This window comes from Erigeron canadensis, chromosome 3, assembly GCF_010389155.1.
Source record: "Erigeron canadensis isolate Cc75 chromosome 3, C_canadensis_v1, whole genome shotgun sequence".
In the NCBI taxonomy this organism is placed as follows: domain Eukaryota; kingdom Viridiplantae; phylum Streptophyta; class Magnoliopsida; order Asterales; family Asteraceae; genus Erigeron; species Erigeron canadensis.
In genome coordinates, this window is record NC_057763.1 from 41,140,451 (window position 1) to 41,166,789 (window position 26,339).

Sequence of the window (26,339 nt, forward strand, 5' to 3'; positions counted from 1 at the left end):
GGATATATTGTAGGTTTTGATGATAATATGGTGGAACAAAACTTTGTTGGTGATGAAACTGTAGGTAATTATCTTGTTGTACATTTTGATCACCAAAAACAACATACAATGCAACGTTGTCTGTTGAAACGCTAATATAAGTCACAAATTGATCAACATCTTCATTGTCATTTAACAAATAAACTTTTCCCTCTTTCAAATAAGATAGTTTAAACCCACTTTCAGGATCTGTACTCAACTTTTTTGCAACACGTAAAACTAACCCTTTATAAGTTAACTTTTTAAATGATAATTTTAATGAAACATTCATAGGTGATGGTAAATACTGTAAACAACCATTTACATTTTCCCATGATCCTCCGAAACATAAATCTACCCAAATAGTCACGACATTGGATGATGCCATTAAGAAAGACTAGACTAAAAACAACCATAATTTAGACTAAATAACAAATTAATTAGTTGTACAACGTCAAGTAAATAAAAAACATACCTTTATTTTGGAATTGAGAGAGAAAAAGGGGGGGGGGGATGTTGAATATATTTAGCTAATTATGTTAGAAATTATAACAGATTCAATCAAGTGATATACTAGGTACTTTTTGTACCTAAATGTTCAGAAAATCTTGAGAAAAATCTTGAGAAAAATCTTGAAAAAATCTTATCTTTTTATAGATAAAATCGCATAAAAGCTTATCTTTTTATGGATAAAATCGCAACAAAACACAGAAAATCGCAATACGATTGTCAAAATCTTGCGATATTGCATTTTGATTGTTTTTGTTTATGGATATTGCGATTATATTTAATAAAGTAGTATATTTTTAGACAAAGTAAAGATTTTGACTATACTTCCAACTCGATACACATTACAACACATTTTAAGGTGTATTCAATCATCGCTTATACCAAGTTATACTAGTATACTACTACAAAACTACATAAAGCGACATATAACGATGATATTCTTTTTTTTGTTTTCTCGTCGGCTGATGCAGCAGTACATGTGCCAAGTATTAGGCACTAGTACTAGATTTAACTTAGTTAACCAAGTCGGTACATTTGAACCAGTTAGCCAAGCCAACCTAATTGGACCAATCAATTAAACATTATATGCACACCATGGAGCCAAAAAAAAAAGGTGTTTGAAAAGGTGATGAAGTCTCTTAAGTGTCCATATATGATTGTTATTAGCTATGTTTATAGGGTGTGTTTTGTCCCACATTGAAGCAAGATGAAAATAATAGTGTGTTTATAAGTAGTAGTTGATTAAAGTATTCAAAGGTTTAAAATGTATATGGAGGGAAACTTTAAATATTATGTTATATATATACATATCTTAATAAAGCACTTAGCATTTTGAAACTTAGCACTTTGAAGCACTTTGCATCCTTAGAAAAATCTAAATACCTGTTTAATTATTGTTAATTGGTCGCACTTTGACTTACAATATAAAACTATAACTCTACATGATGTGTCCAAGTATAATAAACATTTTACTTCATTTTAAAACCGATATGCAGTGTCCAAGTGTAACTCTAACAACAATAGCATTGAAAAGGAAAAAAAAATAAAATTAACAATCGCAATATCCTTCAAAATCGCATAGCGATCCTTCTTCTCGCATAGCGATCTTCCTTATTGCATAGCAAACTTGAAAATCGTATTGCGATTCTTCCAACTCGCATTGCGATCTTGCGATTCTTGATAATCTTATTGCGATTTTGTGCCTCTTTATGCGATTTTCCATAAATATTGCGATTTATATGGTTATTTTGTGATAATCCGAAAAAACTTGGCTATTTTGGTACAATCGCAACGAAATTTGGCTATTATCGCAATTTTCTCTATTATATAAAGGGAAATGATATTCGTACCATGAGTTTTGATGCGTATCACAACGTACAAGTTTTACAGCTGACGGTACAAACCAACTAAAAAAACATACATGAATAAAATAAGTTATGCCAAACACTCTCCTTGTTTGAGAAAAACACAACACACATACATCTCTCCTAAAACCCATATCCGGCCACCGCCGCTTTAAACCACCACCAAGGCAGCCACCGGCAACCGCCAAGTCAGCCATCCTTCTACGACCTCCACCAAGCCAGGCATCGTCCGACCACTACGGTTCTCTTTTGCTAACGCCAACCACTTGTAAGTTCTCTTTTCCAATTTTTTTTTAGATTGTAAATTTTATTTTCGTTTTTTATTTCAATATTTGATTCTAGATACTAGTATGTGTTGGGTGATTCTAGATTTGATATATATATATATATTTTTGTTAGTTGATTAATGGTGATTTTGGAAGAAGACATAAGACATTTTATGTCTGAAAAAACAAACACAACCTTCGTGCGCCTTCTTACTTGATTAATATAGGAATTGCTAAACAAGCCAAAATAAATAGACTGTAAAATAAAGAGAGAAAAAAAAAGACTCCTACTTGAACATGGGTATTTCCCACACGAACTCTCGTGTGTTTGCGCAAGCAAAAGGGAACTGTAGAATATGATGGTTCAAATAAAGTTTATGAAAATATATTCACACTTTGATGGATTTTGAGTTGTACTGCTCGCTTTAAATCTATTAATGGATTATATATCTCTTCACACTCGTCGTCAATTTTATGAACATGATTGTTTGCTGCAAGTTCTATGAGCTTGTATTTGGATTTTTTTTTTTTTTTTTTGCCACCGATATGTGCCTTTTCTTGGCTAGTTTTTTATAATCAGAATCCAGATGACAGTCTGTTATAAGAGGGTGTTTGGAAGTGCATATTATCAAGTGCTCATAAATAAGTGTGTTTTTTGTCCTTTAACTAACCTAAAACGCACCTGATAGCCAAGCACTTTAAACTGCATTTTGGCTTTCAAAAATGCAATAAGTTATACACACTTAAAATAAGTTTCCTTCTGCCCTCGTAGTTATTATGATTAATGTCACTGAGTTTTTATTCAATGTTTTCTGTTTTTGAAGAATGGCCGAGGAAGAACTAGTGATTAGAGAGGATCCTGCAGAGGAACAACTTGATGCAGAATTGGAACGTTTGAAGGCTGAAAAGAAAGAGAAAAGGAAAAGACGTTTATTGGAGGAAGCTGCCAAGGCTGCTAAGCGTGGGGTCTGCTACTTGAGCCGAATTCCTCCACGCATGGATCCTTTAAAGCTTCGTCAAATTCTATCCCAATATGGAGAGCTTGAGAGAATTTATCTTACACCAGAAGGTTACCACTAATTTTGCTTTTGTTTTTAGTTGATGAGCACTACTTATTGACAAAACAAACCTTCCTACAAAAATGGTGATTTGTTTTTATTGTTAACACTGGATGTTTATATTCTTGTGAAATATTTTTACAGATCCTGCTGCTCATATTCACCGTAAAAAAGCAGGTGGTTTCCGTGGACAAGGTTTCACAGAAGGGTAAGTTTAATTTAAAATAAAACTGATGGGAAAGGTGCTGGATGATCCAGTGTTTTGAATGATATAGATGGCTATGGATGAGCGCAAGTTTACCTTTTAATGTTTTATTTACACTTGTGTGTGTAGATGGGTTGAATTCACCAACAAGAACGTTGCGAAAAGGGTTGCTTCAATGTTAAATGGTGAACAAATAGGTTAGTTTGTAAGTAATCTTATGTTATACTATATATTATTTCAACTATTGTTGGATAATTGCTAATTATATAGTTTTGCATTCCTTGCATGTTTAGGTGGAAGGAAGAAGTCATCATTCTATTATGACCTTTGGAACATTAAATACTTGAGTAAATTCAAATGGGATCATCTCACAGAAGAGATTGGTATGAACTTCATTCAATCATTCAGCAAATTTTCAACAGTCACTTAATTCTTAATATGAAATAGTAAAAACAATGTGCAAATATTGTTGAACAGCATGCATCACGCTTTATTTCTCATTTATTAAATTGGAATTTAATTTGTCTTCATAATATTAACTTGATTGCTTGTAATTCAGCATATAAGAATGCTACGAGAGAGCAAAAACTAGCACTGGAACTATCAACAGCTAAAAAGGAGCGTGATTTCTATCTTGCAAAAGTTGACCAGTCTCGTGCTTTAAGCTCTATAGATGAACGGCTGAAGAAGGTATGTCCTTGATCTTATGTTACTAGTTTACTCTTTTTTCTTTTTAATATACAGAGATTAAGAGGTTTTGTTCGCTTAGACCTGTTCCCTCTTATCAATCTTTTTTTGTCATCCGTTATCCCTTTGACCTGTTAGAGATTATAACTTACCTGAATCGACCCATTCATAAATTAAGGGGTCGAACTATCCATCTATGGAAAATAGTTCGGGTCAGGAAGTATTAGTCCAGAGGAGCCTCTTCATACTGGAGACCATTGATCATTGGAATTTCTGTCCGGTTTTAAAATAGACTTTGTCTGTTTCTTTACAATTCCAAAGATGAGAACCCTGGATTCAAATTGAGATTTCTGTGATTTATTCTGATTTACAAGAATTCTTGAAATTAGTAATGCTCATTCATACAAAAAGCCTAACAATCATGTTACTTTGGCTTTTGCAGAAGCGCAAGACCCAAGAAGTGAATGGATCAACAGCAGATATTCCAGGAGATCATCAGGCGGCAAAAGTTATGCGCATGTTCCGTCAAACAAAACCAGTCAGAGATGGTGGTGAAAAGCAAAAGCAGGGGCTCTCAAAGGACCTTTTGGCTGGGGTTAGTGTTTGTATTCATTGTAGGCAGGCTTTGCTATTCCTTATTTGATATCAAGCTTGTCGGTTAACATCTATTTATATTTCCCTGTGTAGGTTTTTGGTGGTTCTCCATGAAGTTACTCGCGAGGGTTGTAAAGTGGTATTAGAGGATAGTTCTTTAGTTCATTCAAGCTCTTGTACGCAAAGCAATTTTGAACCTCTGATTGACAAAATTTTGTAATATCTTTTCTCTTTGTTTGAACATTGAGATTATGTCCTAATAGATGCAATCGGCTTGTTATCTATATATGGGTTGATTTGTTTTTGAAGGTTTTAGAGACAAAATGTTTAGTAATAATTCCCTTTCTGGTTTTAGTTGAGGTTAGTTTCCTTGATATATTTTATTTGCATATGTCATCCCTGAACTCTGATCATTTCAGATTTTGACTCTGGATGGAGATCCAAATCTAGGAATCTAGTTTAGTTTCTTTTCTTCTTCTTCTTTTTTTTTTTTATCTTTGTTTTGTCCCTTTTTATTTTATGACTATATGAATATACGATATAAGGGGATCACCAACTAGTCAACTACTGCTGTTATTGCTGGCAAAATGCGTGGGTAGGGTATTGAGAATTGGAACATGTTTGGGTCAAAACGGGTCTGATCGATATTGACCCTAAACAGTTATTTATTCTAATTATCTTTAAAAAACGACTATCATTATATGGTTAAGAAATAACTAGTCTTATGCCCGCACAATACGGTGGTGGCGGCGGCAGTGGAGACAACATTTAGGACGGTGGTGGGGTGGCAGTGGGGACGGTAATGGGGACGACGATTTTGGTGAATTTAAAATTAATTGATTTTAAATGTGATATTGTAGTTATTTTAAGTGTTGAGAGATTTATACCGTTAATTATTTCATTAGGGGTATTATAGATATATTATATAGAGATTTTTATATTAGGGAATAAAGTAGAATGATATTTTTGGTTTTTTCGCAAAAAGTTTAAGGATAAAAAGGGTTAGATTTGTTTTATTAAGTAATGTAGATATGGATGATAGTCCTAAAGAATCTCTTTATGATAATGTACGGACTTTCAGGTATTTGACCAATTCAACTCTAAATTATACTCGTATATTATGTCTCTTTGGTTGACATTTCAACTTTTCAAGTGTAGGATATTGAGGTATCAATGTATCATGTTTCAAGTACCGCTCGGTTAGAACAATGAATTATTCATGAGCATTGTTTCTACTGCGTCCATTCTGAAGGTATGCGCTGCGGTGTGCCTATTTTTCAAGTTCATCTTCTCGTTAAAAGCATGGATATTGGAAGTCAGTGAAGAATATGCCAAGCTTGGATGTTCATTACAATCTTGAAAAGGAAATAACCCATTCCTTTTGAACGACTATACATTTTGCATACATTTGAACGCACACAACTGGGTCAAAAATTGTCAACTCTAACCAATTCATATGTATATGGGTCAAAACTTGTCGCCTCTAGAAACATCACAAGTTGAAACTACTTATGAAAGAAGCTGTACAGGACTACATGGAATATTCAATTGAATCATCAAAACTTAGGAACTAGTATCTGCTTTCTATCTGTGTACAAAATATATCCTACAAACAAATTGGCGGTGTGTAGGCACTTCATTATACTTCATCTGCATTTCGTCTATAACTCAAGCCTCTGATCAAGCAAAATCTAGCAACATGGCCGGGCCAAATCCAAAATTGAGACTGAGGGTTTGCACTGCCTCTCAGTATCTTTGATTTCTGTCTTGCCTTTCTTTATGCCAAATCATGGTTTTATCTTGGCAACCCCACCTCAAAAAAATAACTTGTACATCATCTTGAAGGATCCAAAGAGAGAACACTAATCGCATATTTCACTAGCAGAATCAAGTTAGCAAGATTTCTTGAACCATGAGATACTCTAATGTGTCAAGTACAACATTTTCATGAAATCCACTCCAAACGAATTGATTAGGATCACATCCAAGAATTTCCATCAATATTAAACACCACGGCCATAATATTATCCCTGTACTTGGAGGGCAGAAAATGCCGTTGTTACCAACGGAATTGTTGAGAAACAAGACATCTCTAATACTTGAAAGAATCCAGAAAAAGACCCATACAAAGGCCAGCTTTCCAATAATTGAACATGGTAATCACGTTTCTTACCTTCCCAAATAAAGGAAGTGATCCTGTGTACATAAGGGCCCCAATCCCCTCCACCACAACCACAGCCAAAGCAGCAGAAAGAATATCCCAGTCACCAGTTTGCCCTATTACAGTAGCAAATGCCGTTGAACAATAGAAACCCGTCAAGAAAAATAGCAGTTTCATGGGAAGATCCTTTCTCAAGTCTTTAATTCGTGCATTTATTCTAACTTGAAAGGCTCTAATGGTCCTTATGAGTCTAGTTCCGTTGCTGTTATTATTTGTGGATGATGCACTGCCTTCTGCGTTGCTTCTTATATGCCATGTCATCTTCCTATGCAGCAAATAACCATCATCAAATAAGAGGACTTTAAAATTCCCTTAATAGATGAGACTTGGAACACTTGACTGATCATATGATTTAAGAAAAATGGTCTTGGATTAAGTTTAAATTACCAAAATTTTATTAGTTGCAATGTCAGTGAGAAAGATGGAGTACGACTTTAGCTAGCACTTTTACCCGATCCGAGTCACAACACAACATCGACATTTATTCGAAGCGCATATATTACACAAATTACCTATATATATATATATATATATATATATAGGATAGAGATCAAATGAGAAGGTACCTTAAGGAGAGAAGGGTGAGAAGGTTCATTTTTAATTTTTTTTAACTTGTTTTTTAAACTTTTTTCTTTTTTTTTTCACTTTTTTCATTCTCTCTTTAATTAACTTATTCAATATAAAAAATTTATAAAAATATATTTTTTTTCCAAAGGGCGTAGCCCGTAAGCTATAGGCGAAGCCTCTCGGCTTATGGCGGAGCCATAATAGCTAAAGGCGAAGCCCGTTAGGTAGATCATCCCATCATCGATCACCCCCTATGACCTATCACTCCCACCAGCTACCCCTTATTAATATCCATAAGGGCGAAACCCGTATTGTATCCTTAAAAGTATAACTCACTAACTCGGGTTAGAAATTTTTTATTTTTATTTATTTTTTAAATTTTTTTTATGGATTGAATTAATTAAAAAAAGAATATAAAAAGTGAAAAAAAGAAAAAAGAATCTAAAAAAAAATAATTATAACCTTCTCTCCTTAAGAACCTTCTCTCTGGATCTCTACCCTATATATATATAGGGTGACAATCAAATGAGAACCAAATTAAAATGATAACACTTAAAAACTACATTTTGATGCATTAAAAGTCCATAAAACTGACACAGTGCACAACTAATTATCATTATTTAAATGTTTAACAACACATTGATCCGTCAAAATCGAAAAAATCACGTTTTTTGTTGGATGCATCATTTTGATGAATATGCATCCAAGATGGATGCACAAAACAAAAAACGTGATTTTTTCGATTTTGACGGATCAATGTGTTGTTAAACACTTAAATAATGATAATTAGTTAAGCACTATGTTAGTTTTATGGACTTTTAATGCATCAAAATGATGTTTTTAAGTGTTCTCACCGTTCTTATTTTAAAAGTGTTCTCACCGGAGTGAATATATATATATATATACTGGTATATTTCTCAAAATCTACTTTGTTCATCCGAAAAGAAATACAACATTCAACAAAACTCAGAGTTAAGAGATAGTGTTTGACTACACCCCTCACAACTGTTTTTTTTTCTTTTCTGAATGACGGATATCCCCACAAGTCCACCCCCCCCCCCGACATTGCCCTTCTTCACTCACGCGATATTGCTGGAAGACGATCATGCCTTTTTCATGAAAACCTGGCTGGCTCTGGCAACCCTAAACGGGAATTAGGGTTCGAACCTATGACTTGGATTAGTCAGAATGGTAGACTGAAAAATAAATTCTTTCCATTCTAAGATTAAGATTTCACCCTCCCCCCCCCCCCCCCCCCCCCCCCCCCCCCCCCCCCCCCCCACACACACACACATCTGTACCAAGCAGAACTAGAATACAGAACCTTTTGGTTGTCAGGGCAACTCGAACCTTTAGGCCTAAAGCCCTTTGGTGCGTACTGCATATCCCTCACTAGTATACAACCAAAATCAACTACATCAGCAAATTAGTGGTAAGTCAAGAAGTTATCCTAGATTAAGTTGTATATAATCTTAAACCACATATGCTTCAATGTATCCTTTGCTCAAATTGGTTATAAGTGAATGTTCTGACAGTGATCTAAAGCAGTGTGTTTCAGCAGTAAGTTGACGACAAATGTATATACTAGTCTACACAATGCAATTAACACAGTCCATCGACAAAGAAGATTTTTACTCACTTCAGGTCCTTGATGAAGAGTGGCTGTGTCAAATGGAAGATCCAAAACCGAGTATACAATGTCTTCCTGTAAGAGGGTGAATTTCTTAAAAGGTCGGATGAAAAATGGACAGATGAAACATTTGATTGTAAATATCCAGTGGTACAAAGCTTATCAAGGTAGCCAGATGATGGCATTAGAGTTGCCGGCACCATGCAAGAACCTGCAACTGTATTCTGATACAACTTAAATACAATAGAGAATGGTACCAACTGACATTTGGCACCAAGACGGGTGTAAACAATATACCATTGGTAGTCAGTACATTCAAATTATAAAAGGTCTAGAAAGTGTTAACATTTTTCTATTTTATTATCGTAGCGTAACAGACCAACAATTAAGGCGGAAAACATAAAGGGGAGTTTATTCTTTCAATTATTTAACTCTTCTCACTTTGTTTCAAGTTACAACCACCTCTCCAGAACTACCAGCTGAGTTGCGTATGGCTTGATGCGCTGGCCTTTTTGGCCCAGCGTAAATATGTTATCTAAACCTAAAGTCTCCAATCTATTATATACCATGACGCCTATTTTTGTTCCATCTACAACGACTATAGAGTTATTGGCAATACTAACCACCACCAAGGTGGGCTAGTGCAAATGTCATAGTCAGAGATCTCAAGTTTGAAAATCCTAGGCAAACATCAAGGGGATAAGTAGGGAAAGGGTTTGGAAACGGTTGCAGGTATATCGCTGCGTACATTTGAGTTAAAGACCCGCCCTCCCCAGGTAACTTGAAGAGAGAAAACCTCTTTGGTTTACCTGTTTATGCATAGTAGAAATGTCATTGATCCAATCTCTATGGATTATTGCAATGAATGGGTCACGAAGGAAACTAGTGATTTTGTCGATGGTGAGGTACGTACAAATGGGGTATTACAAATGTAATAGGAGCCAATTAACAAGACAAGACACTATAAAATGCATCATTAAACTTCAATTACAAAACTCCAATTTGGTGAATTAGGCTAAACATGTCTGTATGGGTGAATATATAATTCCTGAAAGGCTAATAAGTAAGTATCCACACAGTTACTGGAACTTACAGCCTATTAGTATAACTTGATGATGAGTCCACCTCAAATAATAATTTAACTAATAACAATTATTACATACGATTACATATATATAGAAATGATGGATGGAGAAAGAAGATTGGTACCTGAAGATGGTGAATGAATCTAGTAGTCCAGTCAGGGATAAGATGATGAAGTATAGGAGGGGATACCTACTGGGAAAGACGGGAATCCGGATCCTGTGGGTGTGTGTGTTTTTGGACAAATTAACGACTGGATCCACAATAATAAATCTTTCTCATTTACTATTTTAGATTTTACATTTTTCATAATTTAATTTTATAGAGACTTTAGTGTTACAAACAAATTATAAAACAAAAATTTACAAACTTGGGTTCTTACACGAATAGATTTTTTAAAGTTTTAAAAAATAATCTTTCGGTCGCTTCAATTTTAACTTGTACGTATTTTACTTTCAACTTTGACCGTAAATTTTTTTTTTTATGTTAACATTTTATATAAAATATATGAACAGATTAAAGTTTAAACCTACTTTTCATTGATATAACCTGTTATTAACCATAAATAAAGATATTTATAATCAAAATTAAATAAAATAAAAAATTAACAAATCAAAAATAAACATTTAATAATATAAGATGGAATGAGCACATGTTAAAAAATAAATGTAATTTTTGTTATTGATAGATAATAGTTTGATATTGAAATAATAAATCAATTAGAAAATAAAATAAATAGAGAAGTGAGAATTATTGTTATTGTCACATAAGATTTATTTAAAAACTATTTTTATAATATAACTTTTTACTATTATTATTATAAAGATAAAAATCTGCATCCTTTTGAAAAGGTTATTAAGTATTATTTAAAAAGTATTCTTTTATTTGTTGTTTTTTTAATGTTAGATTAGTTATCTGATTGTTAGCATGAGTAATAAAATAAATTTAAAAAATGGAAAATGACTAATTCTTTTTAATAAAATAGTTTAAAAATTCTCTTAACACTCTAAGAAGGTGATATGTGATATCCATTAATTCTCTTTTCTAATTTTGCTCATTGATTTTTCCATATGGTACCACCGATAGTTAAGAGGATTTTTAGAATATTTTATTAAGAAAATTAAATAATTGTTTAACCATACTAGATGCTAAACGCGTAACACCAATGAAAGATTTAATTAGTCATGTAAATGATAGATCTAAGTTTTATGATTTCCAAGGAATAAAATTATTTAAAAAAAAAATAAAAAACTCATTGTAAAAGCCAGTCCACAAAATGTCAAAAATCATCTTCTTCAAAAACTTAAAACAAAGGTGATTGGATTGGCGGGAAAATTGAGAGAAAAATGGAGGTGGTGAAATTGCCGTTAGCAGCATCGCAGAAAGGGAAATTAATATCTGCAGGCTACACTTCCATTGCTTCCCTTTCTTCTATCCCCCCTTCTCAGCTTTCCAGAGGTCTACTTTTTTCACTTTATCCTCTTTTTTTTTTTCTTCCTTTTTTATAAAAAAAAAGATTTTGCTCACCAACTGTTTGATAAAATGTCTACTTAACTATCATCACTTTTTTTTTCATTATTAATATTATCGTTATTGTTATTATAAATGTTATTGTGTTATTTGAACTAAGGTTTTGTGTTACAGCTTACAAGTGTTTATTGATAGAGTTAACAGTGTAGGCGGGTGTAAACAAGGTTTTTGTAAGGTGCTTATTTGTCGCCAAAAGTTGTATCATTTTTTTTACACAAATGATGTGGGAGTCTCTTGAGAATAAAGAAGTTACTACATTGATGTGTGAATGTGATTATACACACATGTAACTGTAATCCCTAGACAAAGTCTTTACCCATTACTCTTATAGGGTTAGAATCAAGTGCTAGTTTAATTTTCTTTTAGCTTACAGTATTTTCTTGAGTAGTTTCTTTTGATGGTAATAACAATTAAGGGTTGGTTATAAAAGCTCTATTATCATGCACGGGTCACGGGCTATATCTGATTAGCATGTGTTCTAAGGCAGTGATAACTGATATACCCCATTAGAGATTTTCTTTTTCGTCAACGTTACTACGTTAGTAATAAGGGGGCCTAAATTTCCCTTTCGGCCCTTGTGTTTAGTCTTTTTACCAGGGTTTCAAAAATTAATAACTATGGCATATATGGCATACATAATTTAGAAGAAAGAAGTTCTTATTCGTTACTTTTATTGAGAATAAGCAACAAAAATTAGTCCTTTTTACAAGAAATAACATAAAAGGTTTATTTTCCTAATTTGTTATTCAAACTTATCATAACAAATATCCTGTAACAATTACATCTCATAGTCATTCAGTTTATGTGTGCTCTGCATACCAGTCACTTGGACATTGCTGTCCATATTTTGATCGTGACTGATGTATATGTATATGCAAGATGACATGGAATAAGGGTTCCAGAGAACCTGTCGTCTGTACAAACAACTTAATAAGGCTCTATTGTGATAACCAAAATATATTGAATTTGACTAACATTTTGTTCAAGATTGCATTCTTCAGATTTCAAAGGATTCTCTTATTCATCTAATTCACATCTGATAGCATCATAGTTGGCCTCTATTCCATCGAACCGTTATGTGAAAGTCAAATTGACTATATACATTGCAAGTTGGGCATGATCTTTAGTTATGCATTAACTTGAGTCTTGAGGAGAAGTGAAATTTAGCATGTATATTCTAGTTTTGGACTGTATATCCTAATTTAGCATGTACATCCTAGTTTTGGACACCCAGGGCCCATTGGAGCCATCTTTAACGTACAATATATTGCCAGAGCACCTCTTTCTGTGGTTGTTGCAAACTTGCAATATATTGTATGTTACTTCCAGCATAACAATTTCCTTCATTTTTTTTGTTGCATACATTGAAACAGAACTGAAAATCTCAGAAACGGAGGCACTTGAAATTCTAAAGAATGTATCAGATGGTACAAGGTTGGAGAGCACCAGTAGCAGTCTTACTATTGTCAATGGTATGCCCTCTTAGTTAGATTCTTTATAGTTAATCACTATATATATTGCTCTACACAAAGATTCAGCAGAATAAATTGTGAAACCTCTACCTTTAATGCACTAAACTGTATGATTGTGAATTTGTGATTGTGGTAACCATTTCGTGTAGGCGCCCAGAGTGCCTGGGATATGCTGCAGGAAGAAGAAACCCTGATGCGTATTACTACATCATGTGCTGATTTGGATAACATTTTGGGTGGAGGAATAAGCTGCAAAGAAGTGACTGAAATTGGTTCGTTATTTCAGATACTTTTTTAGTCAATTTTGATTCTTTTAATGATCTGTGGTTTTTGTTCGCTTCCTGATTAGGTGGAGTTCCAGGCATCGGTAAAACACAACTCGGGTATAAGTTAGCAGTTGTCTTTTGTCGGTCATGTTGTTTGCGTTTCTTATCGTGTTGCTAACACGAGATACAGAATTCAACTTGCAGTAAATGTTCAGATCCCGTATGATTATGGTGGACTTGGAGGCAAGGCCATTTACATAGGTAAGTTTCCAGTCCGTTGTGTATCTACCTTTTAACACTTACCATAAGTCTGTTTTTATGTCGTTTTATGAAAGCCTAACATTGTGTCTTCTGATCTTAGATACCGAAGGTAGCTTCATGGTTGAACGTGCTTTACAAATTGCAGAAGCTTGTGGTGATGACATGGTAGAATACAGTCGTTTGTATCACAAGGGATCTCAAGCATGTGAAGTTAAGATGCAGCCCAAAGATTTTCTTGAGAATATATTTTACTTTCGTGTATGCAGTTATACCGAGCAAATTGCTCTCATCAATTACTTAGAGAAGTTCATCACAGAGCATAAAGATGTATATACCAGTACTCTTTTAGGAGACTTCTTCACATATGTTATGGCCCTTAATACAATTGTCTATGTTATATTTACAGGTTAAGGTGGTTATAATTGATAGCATCACATTTCACTTCCGTCAAGATTTTGATGACATGGCTCTCAGGACAAGAGTACTTGGTGGAATGGCCTTGAAGTTGATGAAACTTGCCACAAAATTTGGAGTTGCGGTAAGATAATGTCCCATATCACTTCTCTTATAAGATCCCTGGGATGTTTTAGTAAGTCATTCCTAAATCTTAATTAATCGCAGTTCCATTCCTTTGTGGTTATTCTGAGCCGGTAGTATTCATTTAAAGCTATAGTCCTGTAATCCTATGTAGATGGTGTATTTATTTTGATTCTTTCTTTTGTGCAGATTGTTCTCTTAAATCAAGTGACCACCAAGTACTCAGACGGCTCATTCCATTTAGCCCTTGCACTCGGTAACTTGTTAAACTAAGGGATAATGACCTGTGAGTGTAGCTAACTAAGCCAAAATGTCTATGTAATGTAACCATCTTTAAAGCCGTCTATGCAATGCAACGAAAAACGTATTTGTGTCTATGTGATGTATGTAACCGGCTAATCTATAGGTTACCGGTCACCAATTTTTTTCCTTTTATTTTTATAATATGTGGTTTGCTGAGGTGGAGCTTTGACCCAATATGTATTACCCGAAATCATATCTATATCTCTGGTATTCCATTCATCCTTCCATTCCACAATATGTACTACTCGAAATCTATAAACCCTAATAACACCTTCACAATCCCAACCCGATTCCACCTTCACATTCTCACAAAATCATATATATATATATATATACACACACACATATATCAGAATGACAATAAAGCTGAGAGATGAGAGTGAGGTGGTGGTGTGTGGTGGTGCAAGTGATTACCGATAGTAGTGGTGGTTCGTGGTGGTGCCTCGTGAAGAGACAAAACAATTGCTGCTGTTGCTTCTTGTTTTATAAACCTCGCAGCCGCCAACAAAAATTGTCGCTGGAATTACGGTGGGGGAGATCTATAGGTGTGTATGTATAGATCTAAATGTATATAAATCGGAGTATGTATAGATGTATATGTATATATATTAATAGGAATATGTATAGGTCTATGGCCAAATTTTTCTTACGGTGATGATGGGGCTGCTGCTCTTCCACCGCCACCCTTGTTGCCGTTGACCGGAATTTTTCATCGGTGCCACACTGCCACCACAATAGTAATCAAAATTCATTGGTAATCTTGTCTACGATAATCAAGTTAGGGGTTGTGATGAACACAAAGTTCTGAGCTTACTATTTCTTCCTCACCACCAAACTCATATCAACAACATGCTCTTCCTTCCCCACCACTACTCAAGGTCTCACGTTTAATCTGTCAAAAATTCGAAATATGCCTTGAGTTTGTTGATTTATATCTAGTTTGTGGTTGTTTGGTGATCGGGGAACTAATGGTTGTTTGGGGGAAAATGGATGTATGTGAATATGTCATTGTGTTTTAAGATAATATAAAATCTGGGTCAAAGCTCCACCTCAGCAATGGTGATGGGTAACCTATAGATTAGCCGGTTACATGCATCACATACACACAAATACGTTTTTCGTTGCATTGCATAGACGACTTAAAGATGGTTACATTACATAGACATTTTGGCTTAGCTAGCTACACTCACAGGTCATTATCCGTTAAACTAATTCCAAATGTCAAATCTTTTCTCATGGAAAACATGAAATACTTTGTTTTCCCTCTGATTGCACAATTTAGCACATTTGTTATATGGGCTGTTCACACTTATTTGATATTTACAGGTGATAGTTGGTCGCATGCCTCCACAAACCGGATCATTTTGCATTGGAATGGCAATGAACGCTATGCATACATTGACAAGTCACCCTCTCTCCGATCAGCATCTGCACCTTATTCTGTGACAGCCAAGGGAATCAGGAACTCAACTTCAGACAACAAAAGAGTTAAAAACATGTAAGTTAATGGCATACTTGGATAGAGTAACATGTCTTGTTCTGCAAATTTTTTGTATATGATATTATTATAAGCTAAAACCATGTTTTTTTTTAAAGTCCATTACTAGTTGTCCAGGTTAATAAGTGTACTCACAATATCTATTTAACTAATTAACATTAACGATATTAACATTTTGTATTCTGTATTGTCTTGTAAGAAGATTGCAGGACCAAATTATGAACTGTTACAACTTACAAATAACCAAACATAGTGCACTTAAGGGAACTAGTAAATATGATAATCTTAATTACGCATATATTCTTAAGCCAGGCTTTAAGAGTGAAAATAAAGTGTGATCTTATAATTATTGTTAAAACCAGTGTTGTTATTATTATGATTTATTTGGTGGAGGTTTGGTAGTGGTAGGTGGTGATGAAAGCCTGAGAGGTTGGTGAAAAAAAGCAATGTTTGACTACTTATCGAAAGAGCATAGTTTCCATGATTTCTTTATGTTTATAAATTACAGATCTAATAGTTTCAGTTGCTCCAAGAATACCACATACCATTTTAATATACGAGTATCTATATTAAAGTTTAAGTAGTTATGCCTTTGGTGAGTTTTAATGTAGAAGAAGCAACAACAACAACAACAGTACTCAATTCCTGTGTAGGGTATGGGGAGGTAAGCTGTAGACAGTCAATGTCTCTACCCTAAGGTAGAGAGACTGCTTCCATAAGGACCTCCGGCCACAAGGATGTAAGAGTCAGGAAGTTTAAAGTGTTTAGATACCATACTTGTCCGCCGAGAGTGTGAGTTAGTCTGGCTACCTTGGAGGGCAACAAACATGCGACCTAACAATACCTTAGCACATGTTTGAGCATACATATACATAAATAAACATAATAAACGAATTCACCTACAAGAAACTCAAATAAGTGGTAAGAAAACAACCAAGATAAAATTACATACAAATAGGAATTGACTGAGACTATAGGGCCCGATGGGCCCAAGAAAGATAGCGATATCTAATTAGTTTACGGAACAAAGAAACTTAGGTCGCCTAGCTAACCTAATCCTAAACCTCTCACAGAATTCTCAAAACCACTAAACTAAACCTAGATATCTAGTCTTCTAGGTTATGTCCTTCGACAGACAAAGCATCATGTAGAAGATTCATCTTTAATGGTAGGATTTTCACATCCTAATTGGTTTTGTTGGGGCTGCCGGCTGCCTCATTAACATAGTTTCAGTTGTTTCAAGTCTTCAAACTATTAGGTCGCGTTTGTTTCACAGAATTTGATGGAATCTGATAGAATTGGAATTCAATTCCATTCCTTAGTGCGTTTAGTTGTTCAAAGAAGGAGGAATCTCATTCTGTATGACTGTAAACATTCCATCATTTGATGGAATCTCCATTCCTTAGGGATAGAGGAAGGAATTTGATTCCTTCCGTCACTTGAATTCTCAAAAAATCAAGAACATTCCGTCAAATTCCATTCCTTCAAATTCCAATTCCTTCGAAAGATTCCATTCCTTCCAAAAACATTCTGTGAACCAAACGCGCCCTTAGTGCCCTAAGTGGGACGCCCAATTTGGTCAGGATTAACATAAATAGTGTCCGAATCCTTAGCATTTTACATTTTTACTAGCTTTTTCATTGAAATTTAGAAATTTATAATAATACTTATGAATCTTAACTCAAGTGAAAGTAACTTTAGTTAGTTAAAGAGGCACTTTCTGTTTATCAATATCCTTTCTTTTTGGAATATTGTCATGTAAATTCTATACCGCAATTTTATACAATTTTGGTATGTCTTTTTAATCCATGGAACATGTTCCTGACTGATATTTTGTTACATGTTAACCGGGCTTAACCCAAACGACATAAACATTGCATTGCTGCTATATGGTAGTAGGATTCACAAATGCTTTGAGCCTTTGATAGTCTAGAAATAAATTCGTTAGACAGATATAAAGCTATATGTATGTATATGATGATGATTGTATAATTTTGTATTTGTGACCCAATTTCCGTTCTCAAGAGACATGTTTATAAAACGTCTTTACATGGCATGCAAAACACAAGGTCATTGGCTAATTGCTGATGTAAATATGTGGCCGTCACTTAGTTATTTATTAGATTTTAGATCTGTATCAAATACATAGGTTTTACAACATCATCAATATAAAAATTAGTATATAAAACAAAAAAAAAAAATACTTATACGTTCAATGCAAAATTATATATATATATATTAAAAACAAAGTCTCGTAATCCATGCAAAGAATAGTAACTTTGTGTTTTTTATTTTATTTTATTTTGGTGGGGTCCATATATTCATTTTTTTTATACTATTATTTTTTACCTTTTTCTATTAAAACGGTTAAATTTTTATCACCACAAGTTTATGTAACTTTATTCATTGTTTTTTATACTATTATTTTTTACCTTTTTCTATTAAAACGGTTAAATTTTTATCACCACAAATTTATGTAACTTTTTCAAACCTTTTTATTTTATTTTATTTCTTTTAAAGTTATTTTACACCAAAAGCTTTGCTATTTTATAATTTTACATTAAGGATTTCATTTAAACTGTATGGGTTTCATTTTCACACAAAAGTAATTTTTACCCTTTTTTAAAAAATGGTTAAGTTTTTTTCACTGTAAATTTATTTAACGTTTTTTATTTTTATTTTCTTTTAAAATCATTGTATATGAAAAGATTTAATCTCTTACAATTTTATAGTAAGAATTTCATTTTAAACTGTACCGGTTTTACTTTCACAAAAAAGTTTTAATATTCCTTTTTTCACATGGGCATGCCACCTTCATTTATTTTTACCATTTGTTTTTTTTTAACCATCAGATGAATACTACATGTTCCCTTTAAAAAAATTGTGTCTTTTAACTCCCGGCTCATGAACCCATAATTATTTGTAAAACATAAACTCATCGTATAATATTAAATATATTTTTATTGTCATTTTTTTCTATTATTGTTTTTAATATTATACCAATCTTCTAAAAACGTCGTTATCGGTATTAATATAGTTATCGTTCGCTTGATCACTGGATGATGAAACAAAGTAACAGTAATATTAATGATCCATACAATTTGAGGGTTAATTAATTCTTTCACAAATTTAGTCATTGTCTTAGTTATAAATCTTAGATATTATCATCTTAGTATGATCAAACTATTCCTTGTTTTTATCGACATACCTTGTAATTTATAACAGTTTAAGGACGATTACTTCATGTTGTTAATAATTTAATGTGTCATATTATATGCTTTCATATAATCGCAGCCATGAGCAATGACAATATTACCCCGACAAAACTTATTTTTATATGTCAAATTGTTTCCATCTGTCTTGTATAATAATAGATTATAACATATGATATATAATCGATCATTATAAATGGTCAACCATCAGATATTAGAGTACTTATGAGAAATAAAAATAAAAAGTTAACAACTCATCTATGCTCTCTTAAAACTATTTTCCCTCACCACATTTTTAACTTACAATTATCCTAACAAATAAAACGCTTAAAACGTATAATCTATCAAAAATATCTTTACTACTTTATAAAAATTATCATACTCTCTCTCTCATATTAATTTTCAACACTTTCTCTCATAAAATGTCCCATGCGAATTAATTAATTTGCACTCTTTTATTCATTAATTTAAACATCTCCACTTAAAATACCTATAATATTCTTAATAAAATAATTAACATTTTACAACATAAACTCATCAACTCCTAAAATCACTACACTACCCCATTTACAGTAATTATTTTTACAATAAACCACAACGTCACCACCTGTCGCACCACTACCACTACCAACCGCCGCCGCCACCACCACACCGTTCCACCATCACACCGCCGCCGCATTGCATGGGTAAAATGTTAGTCTTTAATAAACTAATTTAAAATATCTATCTTTTACGGAGTAACTTTTAAAATAACCACATTGTTCTTTTTTACATTAATTATATTTACATAACTACATCAATAACTTACACTACTCACCACCACCACTAGGCACCGCTACAATCACATCGCCGCCGTTATCACCATCATCAACGTATCGCGCAGAATGTATCTAGTTTCAGGCTTCCAACTAAAAGGTATATAAATAAAGTGTTAAGTATGAATTTTCGGTAAAATAGAAGGTGTTTTAGAGTTTTTTATTTCTTTAAGAACTTAATATATATGAAAATTATTTCTCTCTTGCAATTCACATAATAAACTTTTTTCCACAATAATTCTTTTGATTTTTGTTGTCACGCATTGCACAGACAATACTGAGTAATTGTTAGTCCGTATTGCTAAGGAAGTTTTTGAATAGAATTAGAAAATATACACATGCATTTCCTTGTAAAATAATTTATCATTTTATGATATTTCACCAAAACCAGTCAATAAATACACGCTATCACCTACTTCGTCAAACAAAGCCAATAATTAAAAAGTACCTAAATAGAACGCATAAACATAAATAAAGGAAAAGCACTATGATTGTTGCGCATTTGATTGTTACGGTTTTAAAAGTCATGCTAATTGGTTTGGTATTTGGTAGCTCTAAGATGTGCTACTAATTACGAGTAAGACTTTGATGATTAAAAGGAAACCTGATCAATTTTATTTATTTTATCCTATGATAGGGTATCTTCTAAATCCACTATGTGGGTCTCGGAGGTGAGTTTTTCCTAAGGTATCGGGTTCGATTATTGGGTTTCTTATCTCAACGTATTTTCTATGAGGAGGGGTTGAAAGTCCAGCAAATCGCTGGTTAATATTGTCTCCAACACGTCTGAATCGAAACTAACTCCATAAAACAAAATTTTACTTAAGATACCCAAAACGTGGGAAAAAATAATTTAGACACGAACATACCATTTATCATTAAAAAAAATACTCGTAAAACAATATTTTTAATAAATTTTATATTTAAACTGTAAAAATTATATTATTCATTCTATTTTAACAGACGTATTTGTTTAAAGATGGATTTTGTAGCAAAAATGTTAAATTTAAAATTATTAATAAAAGTAGAGCACTTTGTTACTTTTGTACATGATGCACGCCCTATCATATAAAGGATTCGAGATTTATAACATTTTCCTTATTAATATTATTATCAATAACTTTGTTTACGATTATTTTTGTCAAGGGTGGCAATGGTAGGTGATTAAGGGAGTTCGGGGTAAAAGTATATAGTACTAGTTACAGTAATAGTTTCATTTTTTAAAAATGGCTATAATTAAAGTTAGACCATCCTTTTGTGTGATTTTAGTATGACTTTTTTTCCTTTTATCTATCCAAACACCGAAGAATCTATAGCCAAAAACCTAAATTATGTTTTGATATATTCACGTAATTAACAACCTTACCTTGACATTTCTAAAGGTTTCAAGGTTACCATGGAGCATAACTTATGCATGTTAAAAATAGTCCATATGGTACATGTCCCTGAACTCCAAATCAAGCCAAATACTTCTCTTAAAAACTTGAACCGAAGTCAATCAAATTAAAAAATTCTTGAGCTTACATAGGGTGATAGAAACACATTTTACTCATAAGTCATGATATAGTAAGTTAGTAATTTCTTATTTTTAGGTATATAGCATTAAACCACAAATAACAAAATGGCATATACCTTTAATAGTCCTAAACAATTTTATAAGTTTCTAACACAACATCAAAACAATCCAAATATCCAAAAACCAACTTGGCAATTGAAGGCAAAACATACATTTCCTACCCTCACTCAATGGCTAAGATCATTTTACCAACTTCATCCAAGGGTCCATCTCATCCTTATTCACCTCAACCACCCCTCTCCAATCTCTCAATATTTCAATCCAAAATTTCCAAAAAAAATATACATAAACTTTTTAAATAAAGCCCCTTTCATTTCTCTCTATAATAACAAGAATCTCCCAAACCATAGTTTCTCCCTCAAAATTAAAAAAACAGAGCCATGGCTTCTTCTACTTCCCTCACTCTGTCTCAAGCCGCCTTAGTCCGCCGCCATGGCTCCACCACCACCGCCGCTGCAACCCAGCAACCAACTTCCATTTCAACTCTATCTATGCCCACTTTCTCCGGCCTAAAGTCTTCCACCACATCATCCTCACGCGCCGCTACACGTTCACAAATACCATCCACTCGTGGTCGCGTGGTACCCACGCGCCTCCGTGTGATCACCAACGCCGCCGTGGAAACGATAGAGAAGACCGAAACTGCTTTGGTTGACAAGTCAGTGAACACTATCAGGTTCTTGGCTATTGATGCTGTTGAAAAAGCTAATTCGGGTCATCCGGGTCTGCCCATGGGCTGTGCACCAATGGGTCATATCTTGTATGATGAGGTTATGAGATATAACCCGAAAAACCCATATTGGTTTAACAGAGATCGCTTTGTTTTGTCCGCCGGACATGGGTGTATGTTACAGTATGCTCTGCTTCATCTTGCTGGTTATGATTCTGTCCTTGTAAGTCTCTTTTCTATTTTTGTATGATCATTTGTTAGTTTTTTAGTGCTAATTAATGCTTAATTTGTGTGTTTGTTAATCTGGGTATTTGATTAAGTTCAAAAAGTTTGGGTCTTTATGCTCTAAATGTGAATATTTAAATTCTTGATTTCTGTTATGCTTTGGATGATCTCTATGTGTGTTTCTTTTATATAAAGTTTGCATTTCTATGTGAATTAGTATGAAAAGATTGCATTGAAATGGAAAATCTATAGTCTTGATGGTTGTAATTCTTTACTAGTTATGTTTATCAAGTGTCGATTATCTCTAGGTGCTTCAAAATTTCGTTTTATATTTTGATGTGACACTTGTATTAAAACGTTTGTATTTTTATGGGATATTTAAGATCTTGATCATTCTTATGCTTGCAATATTTAAGTAGATTGAGTCCGTTTCTAGATCTGGTTTTTGGCAACAAATATTAGATTTTTGGAGACATGCCACTTGTTTGGGATCTAGTGTGGAAAAGATTTGTTTTTTGTGTCTTTTGGTATGTTGAAAGAAGGGGGTCATTTTGGTCTTGCATTTCTATCACAAATAAGTAACTTTACTACAAGTGTAACAAAGTTGACTTTTATGCCCAATTCTTAGGTTCTTTAGTGCTTGATCAAATGTTAAAAAAGGACCTTTTAAGTTTTGATTTTGCAAGATCTTTAGATCTTGATAATTGATTGATCTTTGAATCGGTTCTTCAAGTCAAAACAGTGGTCCTTTTGTCTTTAATGACTGATTAACTTTATATTGTTTGTGCTATTGTGTGATACTAATATGTCATGTCCTAAATCAGGAAGAGGACTTGAAGCAATTTCGTCAATGGGGAAGCAAAACTCCTGGCCATCCTGAGAACTTCGAAACTCCTGGGATCGAAGTCACCACTGGTTAGTATTTGTATATATATGTATAAATACTGAGTTCTTAAGGGATTTGATCATGCTTCTAAACGATTATCTGGATATTATCAGGTCCTCTTGGTCAAGGAATTGCCAATGCTGTTGGTCTTGCTGTTGCTGAGAAGCATTTAGCTGCACGTTATAACAAACCTGATGCTGAGATTGTTGACCACTACACGTAAGAATTCAACTTTCAGTTGGTGATTTACAAGTCCAATGATTTTGAGAGAGTATTAATGTGTTTTCCGTTGTCTTTTCAGATACTGTATTCTTGGTGATGGTTGTCAAATGGAAGGGATTGCAAATGAAGCTTGTTCACTTGCTGGCCATTGGGGACTCGGAAAGTTGATTGCTTTCTATGATGACAACCACATCTCTATTGATGGTGACACTGAGATCGCATTCACCGAGAATGTTGACAAACGTTTTGAGGCTCTTGGGTGGCATATCATATGGGTGAAGAACGGTAACACCGGTTATGATGAGATCCGTGCTGCCATCAAAGAAGCTAAATCTGTGACTGATAAGCCTACTTTGATTAAGGTTAGTAATTATAAGATGATGCAATCGCTGTAAGAAATTTGGTGTATTGTTGGAGTTTCCTGAGATTTTATGCTAACTTGCAGGTGACAACAACAATCGGTTTTGGATCACCAAACAAGGCTAACTCATACAGTGTCCATGGAGCAGCTTTGGGAGCAAAAGAAGTAGATGCAACCAGACAAAACCTTGGATGGCCTTATGAGCCATTCCATGTTCCAGAGGATGTAAAGAAGTAAGCAAAAGATTCTCAAGTTTCTGTTTTTTTCTTCTTAGATCAATCTTACAGGTGGCAAATGGGCAGGACGGGTACCGGGTCAAAACAGGTGGTTTTCTTGAAGCGCCGAGATGGTTTGGGTTGACATGGAATTTGGTTTTGATCTAGTTCTTTGAAGTTAATTATAATTAATGTAGCCGTTTCACATGTTAGAAATGAAACACAGTTACACATACCAATTCAAGCCATTCATCTGTATATGAATTGAAATTTCTATCTCTAATCAATCTGAAGTGCTGAACTAGGGTTTATTAATATTGATTTCTTTGGCAGGCACTGGAGCCGCCATACCCCCGAGGGTGCAGCTCTTGAAGCCGAATGGAATGCTAAATTCGCAGAGTATGAGAAGAAGTATGCGGCAGAAGCTGCGGAGTTGAAGTCTATTGCTGATGGTGTATTACCCGCTGGATGGGAGAAGGCTCTTCCTGTGAGTATTTTGAAACTGATTATAATGAACAATTAATATTTGGAAAATATGTGCTTTCCGTAACATTCGATATATTTTTTGTTTATGTAGACATACACCCCAGAAACTCCTGGTGATGCCACAAGAAATCTTTCACAGACAATGCTTAACGCATTGGCACCGGTTCTCCCCGGTCTTGTTGGTGGAAGTGCTGATCTTGCTTCATCAAACATGACCCTAATGAAAATGTTCGGTGATTTCCAAAAAGCCACCCCTGAAGAACGCAACATCCGGTTTGGTGTCCGTGAACACGGTATGGGAGCCATATGCAACGGGATTGCGCTTCACAGCCCCGGGTTCGTCCCTTACTGTGCAACATTCTTTGTCTTCACTGATTACATGAGAGGTGCAATGAGAATCTCGGCTTTATCGGAAGCTGGAGTCATCTATGTCATGACCCATGACTCCATTGGTCTAGGAGAAGATGGGCCAACCCATCAACCTATTGAACATTTAGCTAGTTTCCGAGCCATGCCCAATATCTTAATGTTCCGTCCAGCTGATGGAAATGAGACAGCCGGAGCTTACAAGGTTGCAGTTGAAAGCAGAAAACGACCCTCAATTCTTGCTCTTTCTAGGCAAAAACTTCCCAACCTGGCTGGAACTTCAATTGAAGGAACCGCAAAAGGTGGGTACACGATATCTGACAACTCAACAGGTAACAAGCCCGATGTTATCTTGGTTGGTACCGGTTCCGAGCTTGAAATTGCAGCTAAAGCTGCTGATGAACTCAGAAAGGAAGGGAAAACAGTTCGTGTCGTGTCCTTTGTTTCATGGGAGCTTTTTGATGAACAATCTGATGAATACAAGGAAAGTGTACTTCCATCAGCTGTAACAGCCCGTGTTAGCATTGAAGCTGGATCGACTTTTGGATGGGGAAAAATTGTCGGAAGCAAAGGCAAGGCCATCGGGATTGACAAATGGGGTTCCAGTGCACCAGCAGGAAAGATTTACAAAGAGTACGGTATAACTGCTGAAGCTGTGATTGCAGCAGCTAAAGAAGTTCTTTAGATTGGTGTAAACCCGACATCTTTTTCTGGGCTAAGGGAACTTACAAAAGCACAACTGTTAGTTTTCGGTGTCTTGTTTCATAATGCTCGGATAAACAATAAAGGTCGGTTTTTTAGTCTTTGATGCTTTTCATCGGAACACCTTACCTGCAAATTAGACGAAGATAAGAAGAGACTGTTTACATGTTGAAGGATTAAATCTCACGAATTTGTACCAAAATTGAAACATATTTTTCTCCCAAGTTTTGTGATTCTATATGTTTGATTATCATTGAGGTGTTCTTTTGAGTAATGTACAATTTTTAAACCGCATAATTACAAGTTATCTTTACATAATTGCTCTCCTTTTTTTGACATTCTACTTTTTTCGCCCTTGAACTCGACATACTCAATAAGTTTTTAATGTTGTTAATTGTTATGTAGTACACAATGAAAAAACAACTTATAATGTATGAGAGATAAGTTATCATCACATTGTTCTGTGTAAAATGGTATAGCATATCTATAGCAGACCCTTTTCAATTTATAAGGAAAACATGTAATACTGATTG

The 26,339-nt window shown here is 34.2% G+C and overlaps 4 protein-coding genes across 5 annotated transcripts; 3 read left to right on the forward strand and 1 right to left on the reverse strand.

The window, feature by feature from the left end:
• The first annotated feature begins 1,975 nt into the window (after positions 1-1,975).
• On the forward strand, positions 1,976-5,010 carry LOC122593470 (pre-rRNA-processing protein esf2). Its single transcript, XM_043765884.1, has 8 exons — positions 1,976-2,160; positions 2,983-3,227; positions 3,361-3,424; positions 3,551-3,618; positions 3,715-3,804; positions 3,981-4,111; positions 4,551-4,703; positions 4,796-5,010. Exons 2-8 carry the CDS (start codon positions 2,984-2,986, stop codon positions 4,814-4,816), a joined length of 771 nt encoding a protein of 256 aa, XP_043621819.1. The 5' UTR covers positions 1,976-2,160; position 2,983; the 3' UTR covers positions 4,817-5,010.
• Positions 5,011-6,136: 1,126 nt separating this feature from the next.
• Positions 6,137-10,437, reverse strand: LOC122593441 (ycf20-like protein). Its single transcript, XM_043765853.1, has 3 exons — positions 10,330-10,437; positions 9,130-9,337; positions 6,137-7,188 (listed from the first exon to the last, which is right to left on the reverse strand). The coding sequence occupies exons 2-3, from the start codon at positions 9,321-9,323 to the stop codon at positions 6,795-6,797; spliced, it is 588 nt and encodes a 195-aa protein (XP_043621788.1). The 5' UTR covers positions 9,324-9,337; positions 10,330-10,437; the 3' UTR covers positions 6,137-6,794.
• Positions 10,438-11,486: 1,049 nt separating this feature from the next.
• Positions 11,487-16,250, forward strand: LOC122593802 (DNA repair protein RAD51 homolog 3). 2 transcript variants are annotated; one of them, XM_043766252.1, is made up of 9 exons: positions 11,487-11,661; positions 13,107-13,205; positions 13,355-13,477; positions 13,555-13,588; positions 13,662-13,732; positions 13,833-14,059; positions 14,139-14,270; positions 14,459-14,525; positions 15,899-16,250. In XM_043766252.1, exons 1-9 carry the CDS (start codon positions 11,550-11,552, stop codon positions 16,072-16,074), a joined length of 1,041 nt encoding a protein of 346 aa, XP_043622187.1. In that variant the 5' UTR covers positions 11,487-11,549; the 3' UTR covers positions 16,075-16,250. The 2 variants fall into 2 exon arrangements, with proteins under 2 accessions (XP_043622187.1, XP_043622188.1); XM_043766253.1 differs by having other exon boundaries at positions 13,122-13,205.
• Positions 16,251-21,981: 5,731 nt separating this feature from the next.
• LOC122593721 (transketolase, chloroplastic) lies at positions 21,982-26,124 on the forward strand. Its single transcript, XM_043766168.1, has 7 exons — positions 21,982-22,566; positions 23,393-23,483; positions 23,568-23,673; positions 23,756-24,038; positions 24,122-24,270; positions 24,586-24,739; positions 24,830-26,124. The coding sequence occupies exons 1-7, from the start codon at positions 22,054-22,056 to the stop codon at positions 25,787-25,789; spliced, it is 2,256 nt and encodes a 751-aa protein (XP_043622103.1). The 5' UTR covers positions 21,982-22,053; the 3' UTR covers positions 25,790-26,124.
• The last annotated feature ends 215 nt before the right edge of the window (positions 26,125-26,339 follow it).

What these genes read in the sequence shown, in the direction of transcription:
- LOC122593441 (XM_043765853.1), bottom strand. Translation starts at nt 9,323, where the DNA reads ATGGTGCCGGCAACTCTAATGCCATCATCTGGCTACCTTGATAAGCTT. An exon ending in CTCTTCATCAAGGACCTGAA is followed by an intron (nt 7,189 to 9,129) that starts GTGAGTAAAAAT and finishes TTTGCTGCATAG; the next exon opens with GAAGATGACATGGCATATAA.
- LOC122593470 (XM_043765884.1), top strand. Translation starts at nt 2,984, where the DNA reads ATGGCCGAGGAAGAACTAGTGATTAGAGAGGATCCTGCAGAGGAACAA. An exon ending in AATTTATCTTACACCAGAAG is followed by an intron (nt 3,228 to 3,360) that starts GTTACCACTAAT and finishes ATATTTTTACAG; the next exon opens with ATCCTGCTGCTCATATTCAC. An exon ending in TAGATGAACGGCTGAAGAAG is followed by an intron (nt 4,112 to 4,550) that starts GTATGTCCTTGA and finishes TGGCTTTTGCAG; the next exon opens with AAGCGCAAGACCCAAGAAGT.
- LOC122593721 (XM_043766168.1), top strand. Translation starts at nt 22,054, where the DNA reads ATGGCTTCTTCTACTTCCCTCACTCTGTCTCAAGCCGCCTTAGTCCGC. An exon ending in CTGGTTATGATTCTGTCCTT is followed by an intron (nt 22,567 to 23,392) that starts GTAAGTCTCTTT and finishes GTCCTAAATCAG; the next exon opens with GAAGAGGACTTGAAGCAATT. An exon ending in GATGGGAGAAGGCTCTTCCT is followed by an intron (nt 24,740 to 24,829) that starts GTGAGTATTTTG and finishes TTGTTTATGTAG; the next exon opens with ACATACACCCCAGAAACTCC.
- LOC122593802 (XM_043766252.1), top strand. Translation starts at nt 11,550, where the DNA reads ATGGAGGTGGTGAAATTGCCGTTAGCAGCATCGCAGAAAGGGAAATTA. An exon ending in CCCTTCTCAGCTTTCCAGAG is followed by an intron (nt 11,662 to 13,106) that starts GTCTACTTTTTT and finishes ACATTGAAACAG; the next exon opens with AACTGAAAATCTCAGAAACG. An exon ending in CAAAGAAGTGACTGAAATTG is followed by an intron (nt 13,478 to 13,554) that starts GTTCGTTATTTC and finishes CTTCCTGATTAG; the next exon opens with GTGGAGTTCCAGGCATCGGT.